General features: G+C 31.0%; 3 protein-coding genes across 3 annotated transcripts; all 3 read right to left on the minus strand.

The window, feature by feature from the left end:
• Nucleotides 1-631: 631 nt before the first annotated feature.
• Nucleotides 632-1,681, minus strand: LOC124843527 (WUSCHEL-related homeobox 5-like). Its single transcript, XM_047320285.2, has 2 exons — nt 1,109-1,681; nt 632-1,000 (listed from the first exon to the last, which is right to left on the minus strand). Exons 1-2 carry the CDS (start codon nt 1,437-1,439, stop codon nt 798-800), a joined length of 534 nt encoding a protein of 177 aa, XP_047176241.1. The 5' UTR covers nt 1,440-1,681; the 3' UTR covers nt 632-797.
• Nucleotides 1,682-6,101: 4,420 nt separating this feature from the next.
• EIF2 (eukaryotic translation initiation factor 2) lies at nt 6,102-9,956 on the minus strand. The gene is made up of 6 exons (XM_047320282.2): nt 9,640-9,956; nt 8,269-8,348; nt 7,737-7,966; nt 6,763-6,884; nt 6,581-6,694; nt 6,102-6,427 (listed from the first exon to the last, which is right to left on the minus strand). The coding sequence occupies exons 1-6, from the start codon at nt 9,859-9,861 to the stop codon at nt 6,338-6,340; spliced, it is 858 nt and encodes a 285-aa protein (XP_047176238.1). The 5' UTR covers nt 9,862-9,956; the 3' UTR covers nt 6,102-6,337.
• Nucleotides 9,957-14,897: 4,941 nt separating this feature from the next.
• Nucleotides 14,898-16,431, minus strand: LOC124829717 (putative aquaporin PIP-type 7a). The gene is made up of 4 exons (XM_047303285.2): nt 16,046-16,431; nt 15,618-15,916; nt 15,367-15,507; nt 14,898-15,247 (listed from the first exon to the last, which is right to left on the minus strand). The coding sequence occupies exons 1-4, from the start codon at nt 16,380-16,382 to the stop codon at nt 15,155-15,157; spliced, it is 870 nt and encodes a 289-aa protein (XP_047159241.1). The 5' UTR covers nt 16,383-16,431; the 3' UTR covers nt 14,898-15,154.
• Between the last annotated feature and the right edge of the window lie 8,153 nt (nt 16,432-24,584).

Below are 24,584 nucleotides of genomic sequence, written 5' to 3' on the forward strand. Positions count from 1 at the left end.
GTTGGATTGGACTCTAATCTTCGAATTTTATTTTATTCAATCTCTCGGCCCGCTCTTTTCTCCTCAAACTACATTGGGCCTCAGGCCCAATATTAAATTGAAACTTCCGGCATACGTTAGTTAACTATATCTTCCGGCAAAAAATAATTAATTTGTATTAGTTGAAATTTATTAACAATTTTGTTAATGATTGATATAATCTTGTTACCCGTTACTGCGCGCGTATAACAATGGAGTCATTATTCATAGCTTTAAATATTACAATCTTTAATAAAAATTGTACACTTTTAAAATTTTGAGATGATATTCTTGAAATAGATTATCTGCCACCCTGCTGTTAAGCTTATCAGAAGCGTGATATTTTGCATCATGACTACGTTTTGTATCATTTATTACACACATTTGAGTGCATAAGATTCATGATATTCAAAGATAGGAGCAGACCCGAGGCATGACTCATTTTTAACCATATAGTAAAATTATTATTGGTATCCTTTAAGCATTCCAAGGTGACATCTCTCATGAGGATGCGAGTAATTAGAATCCCAAGTATTGAAGATATATAAGGATAATCCAGCAGAGTATACTTAAAAAAAAAAAAAAAAAAAACCCACATGAACTAACACACAGAGAAGAATGTCCAAGCATTTCCAATATTTAACTAGGTAAATATTAATATCAAGATACAATATTTTTTTAACATTTCATAATGCATTTCCTTTATGCTAAACCTAATAACAATTTATCAAAGAAAACCCTCCACTTTTCTAAGCACCACCCCAAAAAGATTCCCATGTTCACATAAAACTCAAGCGAAGATCTAATGGTGGATGGTTCATTTGTTCCTCCTCTGTGAATGAAAACATTGTAGTATCCCTGCAGTCACTTGCATGAACCTTCATATTCTTTGATTCTGATTCACCGAAAGAGTTCAGGGGGAATAGTTGAAGAGTCTCAGTCACTTTCTCAGGCTCAGAATCGTCATAAAGCTGCGTAATATCTGCTAAAAGAAACAGATCAAATTACGCATTACACCAACCAAGCAAGTTATGTTTGATGCTTGAAAAAAGATTGTGGTAATACAAAAGGAATCTGATATGGTACTTACTTTGCGTGAAAAAGTTCATGGAGATGGAGTTTTCACTACGAATGACATCCTTATCAACCTTGCGACGCTTTTGTCTTTCCCTAGCCTTATGGTTCTGAAACCAATAGAAGACATTTTTGCTCTCAATCTTACCATAAAAACTGAGCTGGTTAGAGATCTTTTGAATCTGATCAGTGCTTGGAGTGCGGAGTCCAGAACTGAAGAGTTGAGTCAGAACCTTAGCCTGTTCAGTTGTGGGATTCCAACGCCCACACTTAGTGCCAGTGGCACTACCTCTATTACCACCAACATTTTCACCTCTAAAACAAAAATCTGACATGCCCTCTTCCATATAATTTCACTACTAGAAGCCTCTCAGAGATTCTGTGCCTCTGAACAGAAAACTTTACCTCTGAGCTTCTGAACCATAAAGATCTCAGTCCGTGTGCATTTATAATACCATCACTCAATAATCTAGTGCCAAAAATCTGACCTTTTCCTCTTGGTTTTTTGTATTGCTTTTGGGGCATTACAGATCAAACATTATGTTTTATAATTCATCTTGTCTTACTGAATTTAGGAAATATGAGACTAATGAACAACACCGAGCAACATATGTAGTTTGATTTAGCCTAGTTTTTTGTGCTAATAAAGAAGTAGAAAAGATAAAGACATGCGCAAAAGCAGCCACTATTCAACGTTTTGGTCCGGGGCAGAAAACATGTATGTTTCATTAGTAGTGATTAAACTATTACGTATTTTGTGCTATGGAAACATAATTAAATGTTTTCATTTCTCGTGCTAATCTGTAGACACAATACTGTGCGTTTTTCATTAAAGAGAACAATCGTTGCTAAGTTGTGTACTTTTATAATATATATAAAGTGGTCGTTATGTGTCTTTGTGTAATTTTCAATGCTTTATGTTTCACCAATTATACTTATGAGATTAATCCAATTCCATGAAGACGTGTGAGTTAAGCCAAAATTTGATTTTAAAAGAAGAGGTTGTCTGCTAAAGTTCATAAAGAACGGTCTAAAGTAGTTTCATATATCTAAGTGTGAAGAGGGGCAAAGGGAAGTGAAAGTCAAAGTTTCGTATTGTTTGATCTCTTTTGGAGTATTGTGATCAGAGTAAAGACTGACACAGATACGAGTTAGGTTGACTAGTTTTCATGGAAAACTTCTTTTTAAGATGTGGAAACATACACTACAGACAACAGAGCCACCCAATTGATTGATTTTAGAGGAACAATTCAAGCCCTACAAAAAGGAGAGTAACTTGGCTTTTCTTATGTCACTTTCTCTTGTCTTTAGTAATTGTCTTTCAAACCGGGACTCAAACTTCTTTTCCTTCTTCGTTTGGCCCAACTTAATCGCTATTATGTATCATAGCTTTTAAAGCATAGAAAAAGGGAAACACGTGATCAAAATTGAAATATTCTTGAGATTTATGCAATTCCTGTCCTTCTATGACATTGCATTGCAAAAAAAACACAGTAAGAACCACCAGTAAACATGGTGTGAATTTAAAGTTTGATGCTTATACGAAAAATACTTTGATACGTGTATATGAATAAGAGCTTCCAACAGTCTTTATCCATGAGCTATTAAATACAAGAATGTTTTTCGACATCATTAGATGGTGTATAAATATGCTTTTTATCATCAAAGGACAATTTTCTGGTACATACGGAAAAGACAAAACATTAAATATATATGATATCAAAAAAACTATAAACAATATCAAATTGTATAAAATATAAACAGAGTTTGATCAAATAGCAGTAGTAACATGCATTACTACAGTTTGGTAGTGAAGAAGGACTGAGGGCACTTTCTTTGTTAACTTCCTACAATTCCCGAGAATGTGTCTTCAATTCACGAGTATCATTTTGTCTGTTCATAGTTGGCAACAAGGGCTTTGGCTACTCTACTTGTAGCATTTTTGGACTGAAGTTGTTAACCCAACTTCAAATGTTAGGCACTAGTTATTTGTCATACACAAAAATACCTCATCGAGCAGCTAAGAAGTCTTCCCCAGAGTCAACTACACGTCATTTAAGAAGGTTAATAGTTTCAAGTTCTTGGTTCTAATAGAATCAAATCGCATTAAGTAAAATTCTATTTGTACCATGTGACTATCCGGTAAAATCATACCATGGACCAAAGAGTTTACTTCCATAGAAGAGTTCCTTTTGTGACCATACGGTTAAGAGACTAGACTTAATCGATCAACCAACAAATAGATTAGCTTTAATTCTAACCAACTTACATATAAAGTGTGGACTATAATTAGATTATTTCGTTACTAATCAAAAATTTATTTTAAAATCTATAAATATAAATAAAAAATTAAATAATCATACTTAATACTGTATTAATCCTTGCACAGTTAAATTTTTAATAATTATGATATCAAATACATGTAAGTAAATTCCGAACTAAATGAACAAACTACTTTACCAAACGGTCACAAAACAACTTGAAATTAGACATTACATCTAGACTGTTGACTTTAATCCCATATCTGAAACACTGTTATTTGGATGAAAAGCAGTGATAAATATTTCCTGCTAATAGAATGGTTAATACGTAAACGTGTAGATGCTTCTGTATACAATTTCACGAAGAAAATGTCAGAGCGGATTTTAACTAAACATGGCAGATGTATGAAATTCTTGATTTGTTTAATTCAGTGTATAAGCGCTTGAGGAAGGTGACACAACTTGGAAATAAACTGAATCAATCAAAATCAAACACCTAATTCAAATAACATACTTTTTTTAGCTAACTTTAACATTCACAATAGATATCTATAGTACATACATACACTCCATAGATGGACAGACTAATGGTATTCATCGAGCTCCTTAGTTTAAGTTGGGTAATGATAATAAATACTACATGCACTTGTGAAGAGAATTATATAAATTCTTATTGTTCAGAAAAATGTTTGGCTCTAGATACAATATTGTGTTTAGAAAAATTGTATACTTTTGAATACTTTTAGAATGAGTTGACTAATTAAAAAGAAAGTTAAATATTTTTTTGTTATTGAAGTTTTGGTAAAAGTTAGTACAGTTTTCATACTAAACAAATTTTATAGTTGATCCATGTATTTTTAAATAATTTTGATAATGGTCTATATTAAAAGAAAAGATATAACGTTTATTGTAGGTGACGAACAATCTTTCCGTATGAATATGCGTACTTTGTAGCCGCAGAGTAAAAGATAGTTTTGTAAACCCAAGATTAAAATATAGTGTTAATGAGAACTATTAACCCAATTATATAAAAGTACATGTAGATAATTTAGATTCCATGAGGAAAAAAATTAATTTTTAGGTAAACTTTATGAACGAAAAATATGGTTAACCGTTCAAATCAAAATTGTATTTATTTAGAAAATCAAGGATCAAATAGACCAGCAATACTCTTTTCAATTATTAAATTGGTAGTTTATATATATTTGATCATTTTACTCCCACATTGTGACTAAAATACCGTCTCTTATGGAGGTCTAAAGGGCAGGGTTTAGAATAAGAATTAGTGCGTGAAATGTGAATGCTGGAAATCTCTTTGTATCAGCAGTGTCTTTTATACTTTCTTGTCTCCACTTTTCTCAATGCTTTTCTACAATCACTACCCCACCAATTAACACAAAACAATGCCTCTTTCACATTTCTTTCTTGAATTTTAGTGACCCGATCAATCATATTTAATGTTCATATTCTCAGCATATTTACATGGGATAGGACAGTGTCACAACTTGTTTTAAACGAAAGAGATCTTTGGAAGAAAATGGAGTCGGTTGCTGTGAATCAACGTATAAGGTAAAACAACAATTTGCAATTATGCATGCGAATAGTGTAGAGGCTCTTAATTTATTGAAGGACAGAAATCCAATGAGTGTTGAGTATGTAGTCATACAAAAATCCCGGAAGAGAAACTGTATGCAGTTTCCCGACCAAATAGGCCCTCAAATTCTAACCTAGGATTCTCCAATCTATGTATCTGTAAACGACAGTGACGCCGAGCAAATTTTTATTTGATGCAGACTTGTCTATTTTTTTATGAGAGTAAACATAGGAGTGAGGGAGACACCTGTTAATACTGATTGAAAATCAGCATTTCTCAGAAGCAAATTGATTCACATAGAATGATTGACTATGTAATCCTTAAGAGGTCATTCATTTAAAATGGATGAAAGGAAGGGAAATGCTAAATTAACAATGCACACACTGAATTACTGTAATGACTATATATTGTCTTCCTTCAAAATTCAAACTTCACATTTTCTGGCTGAAAGATTACACAGTAACTATTAAAAAACAAGTAATAAAAATAATAGTAATAAAAGAGAAAATCAATTAAACTGCATGTTGTCGGTATAAAAGTATAAAATAATTACACTTCAAAGGAAAAATGCATATATGGCTTCTTCCCCTTAACTGAAATAGACCAATCTGTTCTTTCAAAAAAAGTATAAAAATAATACAATATAGCAATATAAAAGTTGACATTATAAATATCAGAATCATTATGACTTATAAAGATAAAAAATTTATCATACAAAATAGTCTTTAATTAAATTACTTATAGTACACATAATACGATTTACAAAACAATCATTGTAAAAATTGAGCAGTGAAATTCAAATTACTAGGGGGCAGATAAATTGTTTTTAAAATTAAGACAACTTTAAAAAAAACAATCACAACCACTGCAGCCTATTTGCTTGACAATTAACGTTGATTTAAAACCTACATCGAGATGTTCCAACTGCCATTCAGACAATAACTAGTTAATTGAGTATTGCAAAGTTGGTTGACGTATTCCCTCTCTAGGAAAATTAGTATCGTTTGACATATAAAAACAACACTCTTAAATCTCCATTTTTCAATCTAATAAAGAACCAAAAATTTAAACAAAAACTGCTAATTTAATTTCTAAACGAAAGATATCATTTTGTCAAGCTTTATCCAATCGCACGAAGAAATAAATAGGCAATATAGAGAAGGCATTCGCTCATATTACATTAAATTAACAAGGGAAAGCTACACAGCATACCTGCTAATATCCAAGTGAGCTTAACTATGCAAAGAGGAGCACAAAATATTAAAAAATAATAAAAAGCAAAGTAAAGGTGAAGTATAAAACGCTGACATTCCAAGTTTCTGGAAATATGACATAACGAGAAGATAACTATCAGGAAAATTTGTCTTCCACCACAAAGAGGCGAAATAAATCACAGAATCTGGGCAGCTGTGTTCAACTTCTCGGCCAAGCTCAGCTGCGTTCTTGTGATGCTAGATAAATATAGCAAAAGCAAGTGATCCTGAAATGGATGAAACCCCCGTGTCAGCACAACAAAGCTATTAAGGGCAAGCTCATTAGCCAAATAAAATAAATGTTCAATTGCATAATACAACTTTTCATCAGTACTGAGTTATGATATCCTATGTAAACCACTAAAACATCAAAAACTTACCTGCAAGCTGTCATTCACAAGCTTATCAAAAACTCGAGGAGACACTTTGGGAAGGGAACCTACAGCATCTGATATAAATCTCCCGATTTTGTTGTCAGGTGCAACTCGCCCTTCCTGTGATGAAAAATTATTTAATACGATTTCATTAGGACAAGAGGAGATTAAAGATGCCAAAATCATACCACAACATCGTCAACATATTTGTAGATATCATCAATCAAGACTAGTAGATGTTGCATCGATGCTTCCATCCCTTCTAAATCTGAAGGAATTTTGTCAACTGCAGTTGCCTTGAGCATATCAACTGGCATTACCAGAATAAACACAAAATCAGCTATAATCATTCAAAATAAAGAACATTTCGGTACCATTATTATAGAAAGATAATTTAAACGTTAGTTAAAAGATGCTACTGAAAAGAAATTGCCAATGCATACTACAGAATAGACATCAGAAAAATCCATCATAACAATAAAATTTTAACGACCTTTCTTCTATACGATGAATATAAACATATGAAAAGTTTAATCCATCATAACAATGAACTTTCATCCAAGTGAACGTCCAATTACACATGACATTTAAAAGGGGGCATTAAAGGACCCACAATCCATACCCTAAAAGGCTAAACCAGAGAAAACGGCTCGTAAATTTTTCATTCCTAAAGAGATCCCAGGTGGAATCCTCAGTTTCAAGACTCAAAGAAGTAGAACAAAATTTCATCCAGTGAAAGTAGATGTTATCAAATTAAAGGAAGATACCTATGGACTAAACAATGAATTTAGACTATGCCATGAAAAATCAGTTCATCAAGAACTAAAGAAAGAAGATGAAGCAAGTCGGAGAGTATGAGCTTAGATTACATCCTTTTTGCAGAATGTAATGCGTGACTTTATTACATAATTACCAACTAATTTCCAATTACTACATATCAAGCAATATTTTTCCAATACAACTCGAAGAGAACATGTTACTGATTTAAGAGAGAAAAAAATTAAAACATTTGTTTCAAATGCATCAATGGATATAAGCACGTAAACTTTATTAAATATATTAATGCATAAATAAGAAAGAAGAGTAAAGTGTGAGAGGGGGAGAAGAATGGAAAAAGGAAAGAGAGAGGATGATTGAAAAGATAGACCCAAGAATTACTTACATCCAATTCGCTCAGCTTCAACCATACGAAGATCTAATGGGATTTCTTGAAACTGTGCAGCAATTTGCCGTTCTCCAAGGGATAAATTGTTAGACACGTATGCTTTGATGGTACCACCTCCATTTGTAAATCCAGTATCAACAGTCAAATGTATGGGATGTTGTACTTCTCGAGAATAAAACTCGTGGATTAATGCACTACCACCGGTTACTCCAAGACCAGTAGAATACCTGAATAAATAACCAAAGTTAGCATTTTTTTCTTTCTCTAAGAAGAAAGATAAATAAACACAGGAATCAGTCTATTTATACCCATCACTAAATCTCCCCCGAGAAAAACATTTATTTTTTCCTTTTGAATGCAACAAAACCAACTTTATTTATAAGAAAAAATATTGCAGATGCCCTCCACCCAAAGTAAAAATCATTTAACCTAGGCCATATGGATTTCAAAGTAGTCTTGGCCACCACTTCATTGAGAATACTAATATGATAATCAAAATCAATTAAGTTTTACACATAATAGGAATTACCATCCAACTATGATTTCTTTTGGATTCACTTTTTGGTGGGATATTAACATATTATGGTGGTACTCTATATCCAGAGCAACCTGTTGATAAAACAAAAAAATCAGAACATATTTGAGTAAGAACAAAAAGAACCTGCAACCAGACGAGAGACAACTAAAAAGACAACTGCAAAAGCTCAATAATAGAATCAATGATAAATTATAACTATGCAACTCTTTCATAGGCTTTAAATATTAGTCAGCTATACAGGAACCAAATACCATAATTTTTTCGTAATATTAAAAGGGCAAACCTTTCACTTTCTTGAAGAAATCCATGCAGTACAGTCAATATTCTTGACTCATAATTACTAACCCCAACATACTTGTCATGGATAAAAAAAACTGCTACGCAAGGAGATAAATCAAACAAAAACGTCTTCTACGGTAAGGGGCTCTAAGCCAAATTTTGCCTAGCCATAGGATAAGCACGTTATTATTTTATAGGCTTAAACCAACTTTCCATAAAGAAATGGGCATCTCTCTCACTTCCTTCCAGTTCGAGTTTCAGAATGAGATCAGGACTACTAAATAGTGTGAGACAAGTAACCTCAATTCCTGGGTCAATATATAACTTACTGGCAGAGCACTAAACTGTGTTGGAAGTCTCACATCAACTAGAGACAAGATCAATTCAAAATTTATAAGTGGATGCAAAACTCATCTTACAAACCGGTTTTGTGGAGTCAGAGTTTACCTTATCTCTAGTTGACGTGAGATTTCCAACACTGTGTTTGAATATTTTTTCAATTATTGAATAAATGGGAAGAGAACAGAGAGCAGTTAAAAGTTGCAAGTAGTATGTAACTATTAACAAGTACAGAGAGCAGAATAAGAAACATCAAATCACCAACAACATAAAAAAGTAAGCTGCACATTGTTTCTATCATAACTCTGTGGGTCAGCATTTTCTTAGCATAGGCTAATTCATAGATGTTTTCTTATTTGACTTCTCCAAAAGTGTATTTTAATTTGGGAATAAGGTAACTTTATCTTACAGCTTTCTTTTTTCCCCACCTATAAATACTTACTGAGAAGTTTATCCACATAATGCCTAAATATCTAAGGAACAATAATGAGAAAACATGTAACACATGGTATATCCAATGCGAGAAACATTGGAGTATTCATGAACCTAAATGCGAATACAAATCAAAACATAAACTAAACTAAATAAATAAAAATAAAAGATACAAATGTAACACCCAGTTTCTCAACACCAGATGCGGAACTAAATTCCACATATATAGAAGGCAACATAACAAGAGCAGATACCAAATTTCTACTCTAATTATTGATGATAATATAATCAATGATAAAAAGAGTAAAGGACCTGCTCAATAGACTCATTGTGAGGAACAGCATAGGAATTGCGAATATCTACTGTTCCATCCGGAAGGACGGATCCGAGTAGGGTTCCGATGACACGGTCGGCTTGGTCAGGACGCCGAACGTAGCAATCGCAGATATTAAAGATAACGAGAGGGTGAACCTTCGCGGAGAAACTTTGAGAAGATGAAGAGAATTGTAACACTGTGCGATCGCTCGACGCCATGTTGGAAGGTTTGATTCTGCACCTTCACTACTCACGAACAAGGCGGGCAAACACAACACAAAGCACCCTAATCTGGAGCTAGGGTTTTACAAATGGGCTGTCAATATTCAGATTTTGGTCAATAGGCTGGTCAACCATCACAATTCTGTCTTTTTTTTCTTATGTTTTAGTTCAGAAAACTAGGCCCTTAAGGCCCAATAAAGAAAGGCTCATTTACTTATACTATGTTCTTTGTGAATAAAAAAAGAAAAACTTACTTATACACTAATATTTTATAGAAAATATATAATTATAAACAAATAAATTAAATTAATTATAGGAAAATATATAATTTTTTTCTTAAGAAAAATAAATAATACATATTTTTTATAAAAATTTGCATATGATTGATAAGCAATAATTGTCTGTATTGGAATATACAACAATCAAATAATACAAAATTATAATAAATAGATAGTTGGTTTAATATACAATACACATTAACATATTTCATTTTTAGTAGAATATAAAATATAGTGTTTAGTATAAAAACTTCAATTTTTTTATTTGTTAATTTAAAATTTGTAGTAGCTATTTCAAAATTAATTGTATATTCTTACTTTAACAAATATGCATGATAATAATTAAATACTAAACATGTGATAAAATATCTTAACTAAATTAAATGAATGGAAATGAAATTTCTGTACTAAAACTGCAATACTATTTTATATTATCTTAAAAGTATAATATATGAATGTTTCTTATACCAACAAATTTTATCCATTATAATATATTAGTAAAAATAATATAAGAATTTTTTTTAATAATATATAATAATAAAATTATAATTAAAAATTAAATATAATTACAAAAAATATTTTTATTTATTTTATAGATAAATTTTATTATAAACAATCATTTTAATTTAGAAAATAGTTAAAAAATTAAAAAAAAATCCCATATATATATATATATATATATATATATATATAACAGTTGGCTTCATTGCATTATGTAAATCAGAAATTTAGTACTCAATCAACTTAATCATTGATAATTTTCTTTTAGCTTCGTTCGAATTTTATTAAATTTAAAATACTAATAATTTTGAATATTGATTTTAAATAAAATATAAATAAAAAAATTATTATTCTTTAAAATTTTAATAGATTTGAATATTTTTAATTTAATTCTTACAAAAAAAATTCTTACATATTTAAATTTTTATATTTTTCAGTTCAATATTTATGATTATATTTTATCATTAGGTACGGTAATTTGATTGTTAATTTGCAGAATAATTATTTAGGTGTCTTGTTGTAAAAAAAACTAGTAAATACTCAATAAATTTTAAATTTTTCATAAATTTAAATATTTTGAATTGATTGAGTTTGCTAAATAAAATTATTCTAGTATATAAAATAATTCTTTTATTAAATATTAATATTTTATATTTTTCAATTGAGTTTATAATTTGATTTTATCATTAGTTAAGGTAAATAGATTATTAATTTCCATAATAACTATTTAGGTGTCTTTATGTTAAAAATCAAATAAATACTTAATAAATTTTAATTTGTTCACAAATTTAAGTATTTTGAATTGAATGAGTTTGTAAAAGAGAAAAATATTATATTAAGTATTTAAAAATTTTATATTTTTTATTTATATTTTAAAATTGGAATTAAGAGGATTATAAACGCATAAGAATAAAGTGAATGAAAAGATATTTGTAAATATAATATATTAAATTTTCATTACACACCAATTGTTTGATATAAAAAAATTATGTTTTTGTGAATTCTTTTATCTAATTGAGTCATTATGTTGAATTATAAGAGTTTTCAAAGTGTTGCATAAGTATATCAAGAAAATGATATCTGTACTTTTCAAATTGTTAATTATAGGATATAGTACAATTATCAATATCTTAACAAGTAATTAATTTAATTTAAAAAAAATAATCAAATTTAAATAAACAATTATTTAAAAGGGTAAAATGATAATATAATTTTAATTTAATTAAGATAAAAATGGTAAAATAATTATTTTATTTTATAAAAACTGTTAGTTAAAGAATAAATTTTTAAGAGAATAGTTAAATTAACAGTCACTTAAAAAATAAAAATTAACCGTCACTTAAAATATAAAAAAGGTAGTATATAATTATTTTAATTTAAAAGTAGTTAATTAAAGTGTAAAAAAAATTGTGTATAATAAAATAGAGAATTCCCATTATATAATAATGAAATCATACAGATAAAATATTTTTACTTTTAATATGTTTTAATATAGTCAAAACTATATGTCTAAGAGTAATCACATCATAATATTGTAGAACGGTTTCTAGAAATGAAGTTAATTTATAGTTATTCACAAAATAACTATAAATTCAAACTTTACAAAAATTTACCTTAGCTGCAAAACTATATACATGATCGAGCGGTCTATATATACTATATTTATATGACCGAACGGTCATAGACTACACCATTGGGTCCTCGTCGTCCAACGCTTTCTCCAGCGAACACTCGTCTCCCTCTACTCACCCACAAGGTGATCATTGCAAATAAAGAATACCGAACAAGAAACATGAACAAGATAGAAAAGAAGGGTAAGCTAGAGTAAATTAATTGATTACAATTATCATGCAAATTAAACAACATACATAAGCATATGTCAATCGAACACTTTACAACATAAAATGAACGACCATACATTACAAAAAAACATGACCGAACATTTGACTTGACCATCCGGATTGTATGAATATGTAGCTTGAGGTTGTTCGTGCAACCGGGAGTGTAGTAACTGAAAAACCATCAGCTGCCACCCGAGGTTAATCCGTTATAACTCACCTAAGACCCTATAGGCTAGGACCTCCTGACATTCTCACACAATGCATTACCCATCTCTACTTGAGAATTGGTAATCATCAAAATTTCGTGATGAACGTCGTGGATTTCGTTGTCCATATTCATACTTTACCAACTTGATAACCAGCACCGAGATATCCCTCCTTGAAATTCTCTTTCATACCAATTGAAACATAATACCTTAATAAAATAACCACACCATCACTTATGCACAAAAGATTCATATAACTAAATTTATTAAGTTCTTAAACCACAATTGAAAATCTCATGTAAAACCGAACCTCCTGTGAACGTTGGAGACCAAACGTTTATGGCTTAGGCCGAACACCTATAACTTTGGACGAACGCTTAGAGTTGATACCGAATACTAATATAGGACCGATTTCTAAAATATCACAGAACGGTCCTTAATAGGTAAGGCTCATGAGAGGCTGAACGCATTTAAGACTGAATAAAAGTACGAGACCGAGCACTAGTACAAGACTAAGCACTAGTACCAGACCAAGCTCTAGTACGAGACCGATCGCTACAAAGAGGCCACACACCCCACTAAGATCGATCGTTATGACTAAACAGAATACTAGTACAAGACCAATCAGTCATTAACTGAAAAGCTCTACAAAAGTATAACTCAATTAAGGCCAAACACAAGAAGAAAGTCGAACGGTCAATGAATGACACTCGGCGATCTGCATAATTCTGCAAAATAACTGCAGAATTATGATCAACAACTATCTTCACCAATTACTACCACTTCCCAACTTCTAATCCTTCAAACATGATTCATATACTCATTTACGCCTATTCAAAGGTACCTAAAATCGTTTTAACATCATTCCAAAGAGTCTCATATCGGATTTCACTCCCAACCCCAAACTCTCATTTTCGCATACCCACTTCCTAAAGATTAAAACAGACCAAACATTATGCACAGAAACTCCAACTAGTTCACAGGTTCTAGCATTCACAAATTCAACCCAATTCAATCAAACATTCAAGTTATACACATGCAACAATCCAAACAATAATTTCATACATAGAAAATCACAATTAAATTAACTAGTTTTCCTTGTCTCTTGATTGAACAAAAAACTTTTACACCTCAGAAAAATTGTTTGAACTTCAAGAAAATCTAATAACACCTAAAGATCACCAATTGAAAAGAAGAGATAAACCAAAAGGCCAAGAACATGATCAAAATTGAGAAGAAGAAGTTGATGAACACATGCAACAGAATTTCCTTTGCATGCACCAGAAAACCGAAACACTAAACAGAGAAAATGAAACTTACTGACTTAAATCACTGAACTAATTGTTTGACAATAAATCTTTCAACTCAAGGATCACTTAAACTCCTCCTGAACGTAGAACAAATGATCAATTGATGAAAATTTTTAGAAAGAAGGAGGAGAAAAGAGAAGATTAGAATTTTGGAAAGAGAGACTGTATGCAGATAATGGAAGGAAATTTAAAACTTTCATTTATATATCACTCTGAACGGTCCAATCCAGTGCATACACCTGTCCTGCTGTAATTTTCTTTAAATCTCTTAGCTCTCACATTAATGATACAATTTTTTAATATTTTTTTGTAAATTTATAAGATTTTGTATGAAAATTAACCTTCCCAAATTTTATTTAATACGGTAATTTTTTTCAGAAAAAAAAATTCAGAATCCATCCCCGCATCTTGGCTTATGATACATTTTCAGCTCCACGCCTATTTTTAGCATCTACAAAAGGAACATTTTGTTTTAAAATATTAAATAATTGGAGATGAATGAAGTTATAAAATTAAAATATTAATATTTTATGAGGTGCTAAATAGGTGTAGAAAAATTAAAAGATGTGTGTTTATAATTTTGCAGCTTTTATTTAGCTGTTGCTACGGCATGTAAATGAAAGAAATGCTATGAGTAAGAGGATTGGTTGACTAGGAAAATATAAGGTTTTGTTCCCAAAGCATTTTCACTTTTAAATTAGAAATGAAGTCATACTTTTCCTAATTATTTTTTAACTACGTGTGGTGTGGTTTATCAATTGAGATTGCTGAGTTGTAGGCATAGTCACCCAGCCATCTTAAGAAAGCAATAATACTAGTGTGCATAATTCAAGCCGTAGCACTATGAAATTTGAGCATATACTCATTGAAAGATGCCAAACTAAGAGGGACAAAACATTCTCAAGGAAAAGAAGTTGCTTTTTATTTGATAAGCAATTACAGCACACATCTCTCATAGTCATCTTCCAACTTAAAAGTAGAGGAAAAGTGACCAATCACCCAACACATCCACCCCTACTCGTTAACATCACATTCTTTACAAAGGACAAGGTTTAACAACAGTAAAAAGGAAAATAACAGATAAAATAAAATTAGACCACAAACTTTGCTTTGCTTTGGGTCTTTTGACCCAGCGATCACAAACTTTTATCGCATTAATTGGATTTGAAGGGAATGGCTCTGATTACGACTTGGTGGTACAGAGCCGCAAGAGCAGCTCCAACGAAGGGTCCAACCCAGAAAATCCACTGTGCAACAAAAAATGCGAAAGGGGTTAATTAGAAGAATGCATTACCTCACTAACTTCCTGTAAATTCCAAAATTTGATAATAATATATTTCAAAATTTAAAGAGAAATATAACATACGTGATCATCCCAGCCAAGATCTTTGTTGAAAATGATGGCAGCACCGAGACTTCGAGCAGGGTTGATACCGGTGCCAGTGATTGGGATGGTGGCCAAGTGCACCAAGAACACAGCGAATCCAATGGGCAAGGGTGCCAAAATCTGATCATTCCACCAACATTATATATTAGCAAGTGTATTTCTTGTTTTGTGGTAAAATATTTATGAATTAATATATTTTTTTTCATGAATAATAAAAGTAGGGCACACACAGGAACGTGTGAGTCTCTAGCGTTACGCTTGGCGTCAGTGGCTGAGAAAACAGTGTAGACGAGAACGAAGGTACCAACAATCTCAGCACCGAGTCCATCACCTTTGGTGTAACCAGAGGCAACGAAGTTGGCACCACCGTTGTGTTTCCCGAAGAAGGTTTTTCCCTCGAAACCTTTGACCACACCAGCACCAACGATAGCACCCAGAACCTGCATCACCATGTAGAACAGTGCCCTAGTCAACGACAATTTCCTCGCCAAGAAGAGTCCGAATGTCACAGCCGGGTTTATGTGTCCCCCTGCATCATCACACACCAACACAAACCACAGCGATTATTATTAATTAATGTATATATATATATATATATATATATATATATATAATTATAACAGCATATGTGTATAAGGAAGAGAGGAAGTGTTTTTACCTGAGATTCCAGCGGTGCAGTAAACGAGAGCGAAGATCATACCACCGAAGGCCCAGGCAATGCCTTGAATGCCAACGGTTGCGCACTTGGAATCGGACCTATTGACACCCATGACGGTTAAGATAGTTATGTAGAGGAAAAGAAAAGTAGCCACAAACTCGGCTATTCCAGCTCTGTAGAAGGACCAAGAAGCGAGTTCGGAGGGTTCGAATAGTGGAGCCGACGGAGGCTCTTGGTAGTCCTTTCCATCGTCTTGGCTCTGAGCCGCAGTCCCGATGGGTTGCCTCTCTGAGAATTTGTTCGCTCCCAATGAAACATCTTGCTCCTTTCCCTCCATTTTTTTGCTCACTCTATCTTTCTCCAACCTGTGGTTGTGGTGATGATGATGATGATGTGTTCTTGGGATTATTTATATGCACTCAGTGTAAAGATGGAAGAGAAAATAAAATTAGAAATTGAGGGTGAGTGGGGGTGGCTGGTGGGGCCTAATGATGTTGTGATTTCTTATCTTTTTGGCCGTCCAATCCTTTTGATTCATGAATTGGTTTGAAGGAGACTTAGTTGGAAGGCTATGATCGGAGCAACAGACAATGGTAGCGTCCTTGCTGGCACGCCTCTCACCACGCATTGCATGGCCCACTGTTCCATTTTTCCAGTGAGTTGCACATGCTCCTATAATATATACAAGAGATGAAATTCGATTTGGCAAGGTACAGAGAATTCGCCTAGTTTTAATTCCAGTGTCAAATTCCGATATGTTTGTTATGCATTGATGGTGATTGTACTAAAATAGTCGTTTTGAATTTTCATAACAGTAGTTTATTATAACCAAACGAAACATAGTTTTGAAAAATATATCCACGATTAGATAAACCTGGTTTTTCTAACCATTACCATCGAATTTCTTCCCAAATCAATTCATTAGAATATGGTTGCCCTATGGCTGTCCACCAATTCATTTGAATAATTTATCTATATGATAGAACGAGACCATGAATAACTAAGCCATATACTCTTGATTGTAGGAACAGGTTCTTTATATTAAAGAACGAGATAAAATCAATTGTAGAATCGAAGGAAATAGATAGAATAAAAATTAGGTAATTTTACTGAAAAAGGATAAAGGACGAGGGTAAGAACTGAAAGAAAACGATTTGATGACAACAAAATAAATTCACAAAATGTATGCTTATAAAAGATTAAAGGAGCTAATATATTTTTAGTTTCTTAGATATAAAATTATATGAATATAGTCGTTCTAATTAAAGATGGTAATTTTTTTATATATGTTAAATAATAATTCAGAATTACGTTTGAGTGATAATATATCAAATGGTATAAAAAGTTTTCAAACGTATGTTGTTTAACACGTTATAAAAGTTTAGAGTTATGCTAAAATAATTATATTTATTCACTTTTAAGTTTAAAAACCAATATCAAAGTTTGAGATAAAAATAAATTACAATTTTATATTTAAGTTTAGGATAAAAACATATTTAATCTAAAATAAAAAATTGTGAGAAAAAAAAGGTATTTTACTGATCTAGAACTAAAAGAAGGAATTTCAAATTTTTGTTTTAGTGGCTATAAAAACAAAGAAATTTAAAGCCATGCACTTAACATTATAATGGTTAATAAACTACTCTCATTAGTTATATAGACATGCAAAGTTGTTATCACATAAGACAAATTAAATATTCGTATAGCTTTTGTTTTTTTAGTAATGGTACCTAACATGAGTTAATTTAATTCAATTCCTTGTCTAGTTCCAATGACTTGTTAGGGATAGAATTAAAAAGAACAAATTATTTGCGATATCTTTGCCTTGTAAAACCATTTTATAGTAAGCATATAGAGTTTTTCTTCATCATTGTGATCTGGCAATGCCAAGAGCCACTGGTAAGATGGATCACTAATGTCCTGTTCAGATCATGGTCCTCGAACCTTCTTGCTTTTTTTCTTTATTAATGTATGTTTTTGTGCTGTTAAATAAAGAAAGAGTAAACCCTATATTATATTGTTTTTAAATTATTTTATATTACACCTTTTTTTTTTTATATTTACAGTATAGTTTTCTTCGCAATATTGTTCAATGGAATTTTTTTAACTATTAATGGAGTATAATGTATAAAGATTATCATCATAACATTTTTAAATAGTACAAAAAATCAGAAGGAATAAAAGAATTATTAGTTTGCAATATTATACTTTATCAAAAAAAGAAAAAAAAAAACTAATCAAGAAAATAACTTTTGGTTATTCACTTCTTGCTTTCCTTCAGTGAGAGGGGACAAGAATTCCAGTAATTCATCATAATTTGTTTGCAAATTTGTTACCAATATATGTCTCCATGCACTTTAAGTTGTTAAATAAAATCGTTGATTCCCATAATCATTTTAAAATTGTATATAAGTTTTGAATTGTAATTAGTTCTAGAAATTTTAGTCTGATAATATGTAATAAAAGTATACTTTTGCATATATCATTAATTACATGACTAGGGTTCTTGTATTTTAGTCAATAGATGCTATATTATTTTAAGAATAAGATTTTGTCTCTTTCAATTCATAACAACGTTGCCTCAATAATTGAATAATGAATACATATATACGCAGAACTTTTGGAAGCCCATGATCAATTTTATGTTCTCAGTGTTGACAAACTATTGACGGGAAATTATAAAAAAAATGTAATAACTCTTCACCTTATACCGTCAACTAAATTAGAGCCACAAGTTTCAAATTTTAGTTTTCTTTTAGTTAGAGGTTATACTATTGTTGGCGGTTTGTTTTGCAATATGAAAAATTAGCCCTATGTCACATGCTGAATAATAACTTCGTTGTCCCATTTTCGACTACATTTATTTCTAATATTCTTGTTTTTTTACTTCTTTTTTTTTTCATGTGAAAATAATCAAGGTCGAAACTATAAAAAGAAATTATGTTTTAACTTTTTTTTTTCCTTGGGTATATATGTCAATTAGCAGGGTTTCTCTGTTGCAAAAATTGTGTTATAAATATATTGCAAAATATGTATTTTTTTTCAAATTTGTTGGTTGAACTTGTGGCAATAAATTTGGCGATGGAACTTATTGCAATTGGCCCTATTTTATAGGAACAAGCCTTTTTAACCACAAGATGTGGTTTTAAACATCGTTTACCTCTTTTGCGAGTCATGGGATATGTATCTTCTTCTATGACAATCCTTCTCCTCCATCTATAAATATATACTATTTGGCTTAACACACTTTCTCTCTCTCGTTCTCCCATCTTCTTTCCCCTTTTCTCGAATTATTATTCTGGTGTATTAATTTATTCTTTTTAGAGCTTTTTTTGGTAGTTTGAATATTGTCGAAAAAGTTAGGAAGTTTCAGTAATATTTTAGAAGAGTTGCACATAAAATAAGAGTCTTGGTAGTGAATTTACATGTCTTAGAAATTAAGTTTTGTTCATGTTTTTCTGTTAGAACTTATTGTTCACAAGAACAATCCAAATTTGGAGAATCAAAATATTATTTCCATACATAGACACTTTTTGCAAAATTGTTTTAAAATGTGTTAAAAATTGAGATTTTCTCTAGGCAAAACTTTCGACACTCACAATAATGTGTGTCTATCCTCTTAGACATACCGACTCTAGTATTCTTTCAAAACAAGATGAAGAATGGATTCATGTGAACAAGATATGTTGAAACACTTTACTTAGTTGGTGTCTAATTATTTGTTTGGTGTGTACTATTCTATAAGAAAACGAAAAATGTTTGGGATTCATTGATTTTCAAATATATTGCAGAAAATATCGTTAGATAATTCGTCATAGATAACTACTACTGCTAAGAAATGATTAAAGATAAGGACATAAAAACCCAAATCAACAAGTACTACAAGTTGCTTGAAAATATCAAAACAAAAAGCATACTTCTACCTAATAAGTTTGTTTCCGAACTTTCTATTGAGAAATTATCGTTATCTTAAACAAATTACAAACAACTATTAAAACACAAACACAAATAAATGTCGTTTATAAAACTTATTACACACTATCATTGAAGATACCAAAAAAAAGTGTTACTATAAAGACCAAAACTTTGTATAAAGAAACAAATAATGTAAGAAAGCAATGTTGGGTCTATTGAGGAGGGGGTTTCCTGTGAGTTACACAAACACCAATAACATTTGAGCCAACTATATAAGGGATCGACACCACTCTTTACCCAAAACCTTAAGTTAATGGGTTAATGAGTCTTTCATCTTTATATATTGTTCTACTTTCTCATTTCTATCCAATGTAGGACTTGGACTCACATTTGGATACCCACCAAACAAACCTAATCATAAAAAGAAAAACAATTTTCGTTTAACCCAACTTTTAAAAAGGAAGAGAAATTTCTTCGTATATAAAAAGTCAGGTTGTGTTCGTATTTACGATTTTAAGGACACTATATTTACACGCTTCAGAAATCAAGTTGTGTTCGTCATTTTTTCCGTATTTACAACCTCCTCAACTTGAAATATGTGGCTTTGAAGAAAGCACTTTAAATTTCTAATACAAGGATGCAAAAGTTATAATGGTTCTTCTTTCACTTTTTTTTACGATTTTTTGTTGGGTATCCAAGTGTGAGTCTAAGTCCCGAATAGAAATAAGAAAGTAGAGCAATATATAAAGATGAAAGACCCATTAATCCATTGCCTTAAGGTTTTGGATAGAGAGTAGTGTTGATGCCTTATATAACTCGCTCAGATATGATTGGTGTTTGTGTAATCCACGGGATAAACTCCTCCTCGGTAGACCCAATATTTTTTCCCAAAACTTTCCTAAAGGAAATGTAAATTAAGCGTGATGAGTTCTGAAGACTTAAAGGTTTAATAAGAACACTTTACTGTTTAAGAGATTGGAGGTAGCGTACTCTGCTGCTTTTTCTAAGAATTGAAAAGAATTTTGTGTGTTCAAAATCTTTAACCGGTGATCATGGAAAGGTAATCAATCATAGAGGCAGTATAGTCTTTGCAGAACATGATTCTCCTCTGATCAAGTTTTTTTTTTAAGGATTTAGTGTTTTTAAGCATTAGTTGATCCCTGCTGAGGGATTTTCATCAGAGGGGGATTTGCATTAGATGATAGTGACCCTTGGAATACGTACATCATATGTGAACTAAAAGGAACATGACTTCCCAAATTTCCAGAGCATGAAAAACATTAAATTTTGGAATATATCTCCTAATTAATAATCAAATAAAATAAATAATATTTTAATACTTTTTCGTATGTAAAGAGAATTGGTAATTTTCTATGTTGATCTGATGTTTTTTTTACATGTTGAGCTGTATTTAGTATTATTTGAGTTTTTTTTTTTCTAATTTGTTTATATGCAATCAAAGATAACAGGAGTTATCTAGCCACATTTTGATCTTTATAAAATTATTCAAGGTTTATTTGATTTTTTAAAACTATTTTTTTAAGATAATAATCAACTATATTTATGTATTACATATTTCATTATCTAATACGCTATATTTAAACTAAAATAATTGTAAGAGAAAAGTGTAAACGATGAACAATATTTTGAACATCTTTCTAAAGTATCACTTTTCTTCCATGACCGTGTTTGTGGGCAGAATTGAATGAGCTGGGCCTAGCTGGGCCAACTTCTCATGAAACCCATCCAGGTGTTACTCCCTCCACCATCCCAAATGCTTCCTCCACTCTCCATTTTTTTTATTCTAAAATCATCTTATATTAATTTAATTTTATTTATCTTTTTTTAAAACTCTAAATCTTCCTACACCTTTTCATCCTTCACTTTTATTTTTCTTCGACTCTTTTTTGATGACATTTGAAGCTCTAATACTTGCATTTCACATCTTTGTCTCAAGGTCTCAACCTAATAAAAATTATGTCAGATTTCTCTTGATACCATAACAAGTAAATATCAAAGCAGCTAACTTGTAATTGATTGGGATGAGAAAATGGGAAAAGAATAATATACCTGAGCAAGTAACTTCAATACTTCCTTATTCAAAAGCTTATTTGTTTTCTTCAAACTATCAGCAATACTTTTTGAGAAGGAAATCCCTGATGTTGTTGGAATAGGTATAGCTGAACAAGAGGGACTTGGTCTTCTAGAGAATGGAAACACAGACCTGGAACTCACTACAAATGGCATCAGCACAGGTCTTGGAGCTGTTCGCTTCAATAATAATCCTATGGCCGCCATTCCCAACAAAAGGTCAACATCCTCAACTAACTTAACAAAATTTTCACAATAATATTGAATAAGGTGAGCTGATTGTAGAGGGATACTGGTAAGTAGGTTGTTAGTTGCAGATATATTCTTAAACGAATATTGAGATCCGTGTTTGTTCTTCAAGAGAGATCGATATCTGTTTATGAATCTAACGCATATTCACATCCGTTTAAATATTATTAAAAGGTAAAAGAAGAATAAGGAGATCCAGATAGTCAGGTGTGGTGGTGGAGAGAATAATACCCTCCCATCCATTATGACGACCCATCATGCACATCTAAGCCCATCAAATTTTAGATATGACACTCACATAGTGAGAAAAGTTGGAAATTGAAAAGTGATTTGTGGAAGGAACTAGATGCCCGACAGAGTAGAATATGAGTTTAAAGGAATGAATACTCCATTCACATATTCATAAATAGATATTCCATCATTACCAAAATAACCATCTTCTTTCTCTCTACTTTTCATGGATAAGTAAAACACTTTTACCCACTTTAACACCATACACACATTATCGTATAATAAATTAAATATCTTAGTTAAAGAAAATGAATAAAACTGATGGCTAAAATATTCAAATTGTAAAACCCTATCTATATTATTAAGTTCATACACAATTGCTTCATCCTTTGAACATGGGTAATAAGACTTTCATTTTTTTCGTTCAGTTCCTTCTTTCTCTTTATCCCATAATCCGAGTCCATGTATATGACAATTTAGATTTGGATATTTTTTTAATTTTAAAAATTCAAAATAAATATATATTTAAGTCAAACCAAAATGGTTGAAACAGGACCAAAGATGATAACGGGAGAAGGGCGATGATTTTGTTATTTCATACCTATCTTTACATAAAAAGAAATAATTTATATCTTCCTACACAAACCTAATGGTATCTTTACTAAATAATGAGTATATATTTGTACTTGTACTAGTATTTGTTTTTTACTATGTTAATATTAATTAATTATTTTTTATAAAATAATAAAAATTTAAATAAAGAAATATAATATTATTAAATATTTAATATAAAAAGGAGAATATTTTTTATCTTTAATATCAATAAATTATATTTATATATATTTTAAATTACAATATCAAATAAAATTTCACGAGAAACAAAATATTTATTAGATTGGAAAATTGTTAATTAAGTTTAATTAATAAAAAATTAAAATATTTTAAAAAATATGTTAAAGGAAAATAAATATTTAAATTAATTTTTTTTAAATGTTTCTTTATTTCAATTTTTTAAATTGTAATGAAAACGTATAAAGGAAAATAAATATGTAATTAAGTGTGTGATAAAGTGAAAAATATCTAGAGTTAAAAAAAAAATTCAAATGTCAACCTAATGAAAGTGTTGAGAAATAACGAAAATGGTTTTAACAAAGTGAAACAATTATTCAAATAAAAAAAATTAATAATAAGAGAATAAATAAAATAAGTTTTTTATATTATTTAGTAAATAAAAAGTTTAAGTTATCAAACACTTAAATTGAGAGTTAAATATTTTCATGTGAAAAAAAAATACATAATAAATAAAAACATTCAAATGTAATACATAAAAAATATTTAATTGATATTAATATAACTAATAAAAGAAAAAATATCTTGAATATGTGATTTGTGAGACCCTAGAAAATTAGCACTGCAAATCCCTGTTACATCACCATTAATACACGCCACATCACGGCTCAGGGAAATTAAAAACCCACTTTGCACCGCATGCAAGCCTGCCATGTGTCATTTTAGAACCTTAGGAAATCTGTAGTGGGAAACAGGTGGCAGTAAGTGAGTGCAGGACCGTTTGACGTGGGGGAGAAAATGATTTCTCTAAAAACACTTCCTCTCACTCTCGCCACTCACCTTCTTCCTCACGAAGCTCACCCCTTCATCTTCTCCAACTTCTCTCTAGAAACCCTAAACTTCTTTCTACTGTAATTCTCACGTTTCTCCTCCGATTCCATTTCCAGCACCGAAGAAACGTCCACTGCATTGAGAGCTATTCACTGGACCGAACAGCTTCAAGAACTGAAACTGGTAAGTTTCATTTCCGTAGCTCATCCTTAGGATTCTGGAAAAAAAAAATATAGGGTTTTGGTTGCATGCAAACATGTATTCTAAGTGATCTGCATTCCGTGGTTAGATTTTATTTTGGAAGAGTCAAGAACGTAAGAAAAGCGTAGTTGGACAAAGCCATTTTCTATCTAGGACAAGCTTGAAATCCAATCCGGGTAAGGGAAGCTTATATGTTTAATTTATACTGTATGTTCTATATTCTGATTTGCAT

Source organism: Vigna umbellata, chromosome 5 (assembly GCF_029865625.1).
Source record: "Vigna umbellata cultivar VRB3 chromosome 5, Vumbellata_1.0, whole genome shotgun sequence".
In the NCBI taxonomy this organism is placed as follows: Eukaryota; Viridiplantae; Streptophyta; class Magnoliopsida; order Fabales; family Fabaceae; genus Vigna; species Vigna umbellata.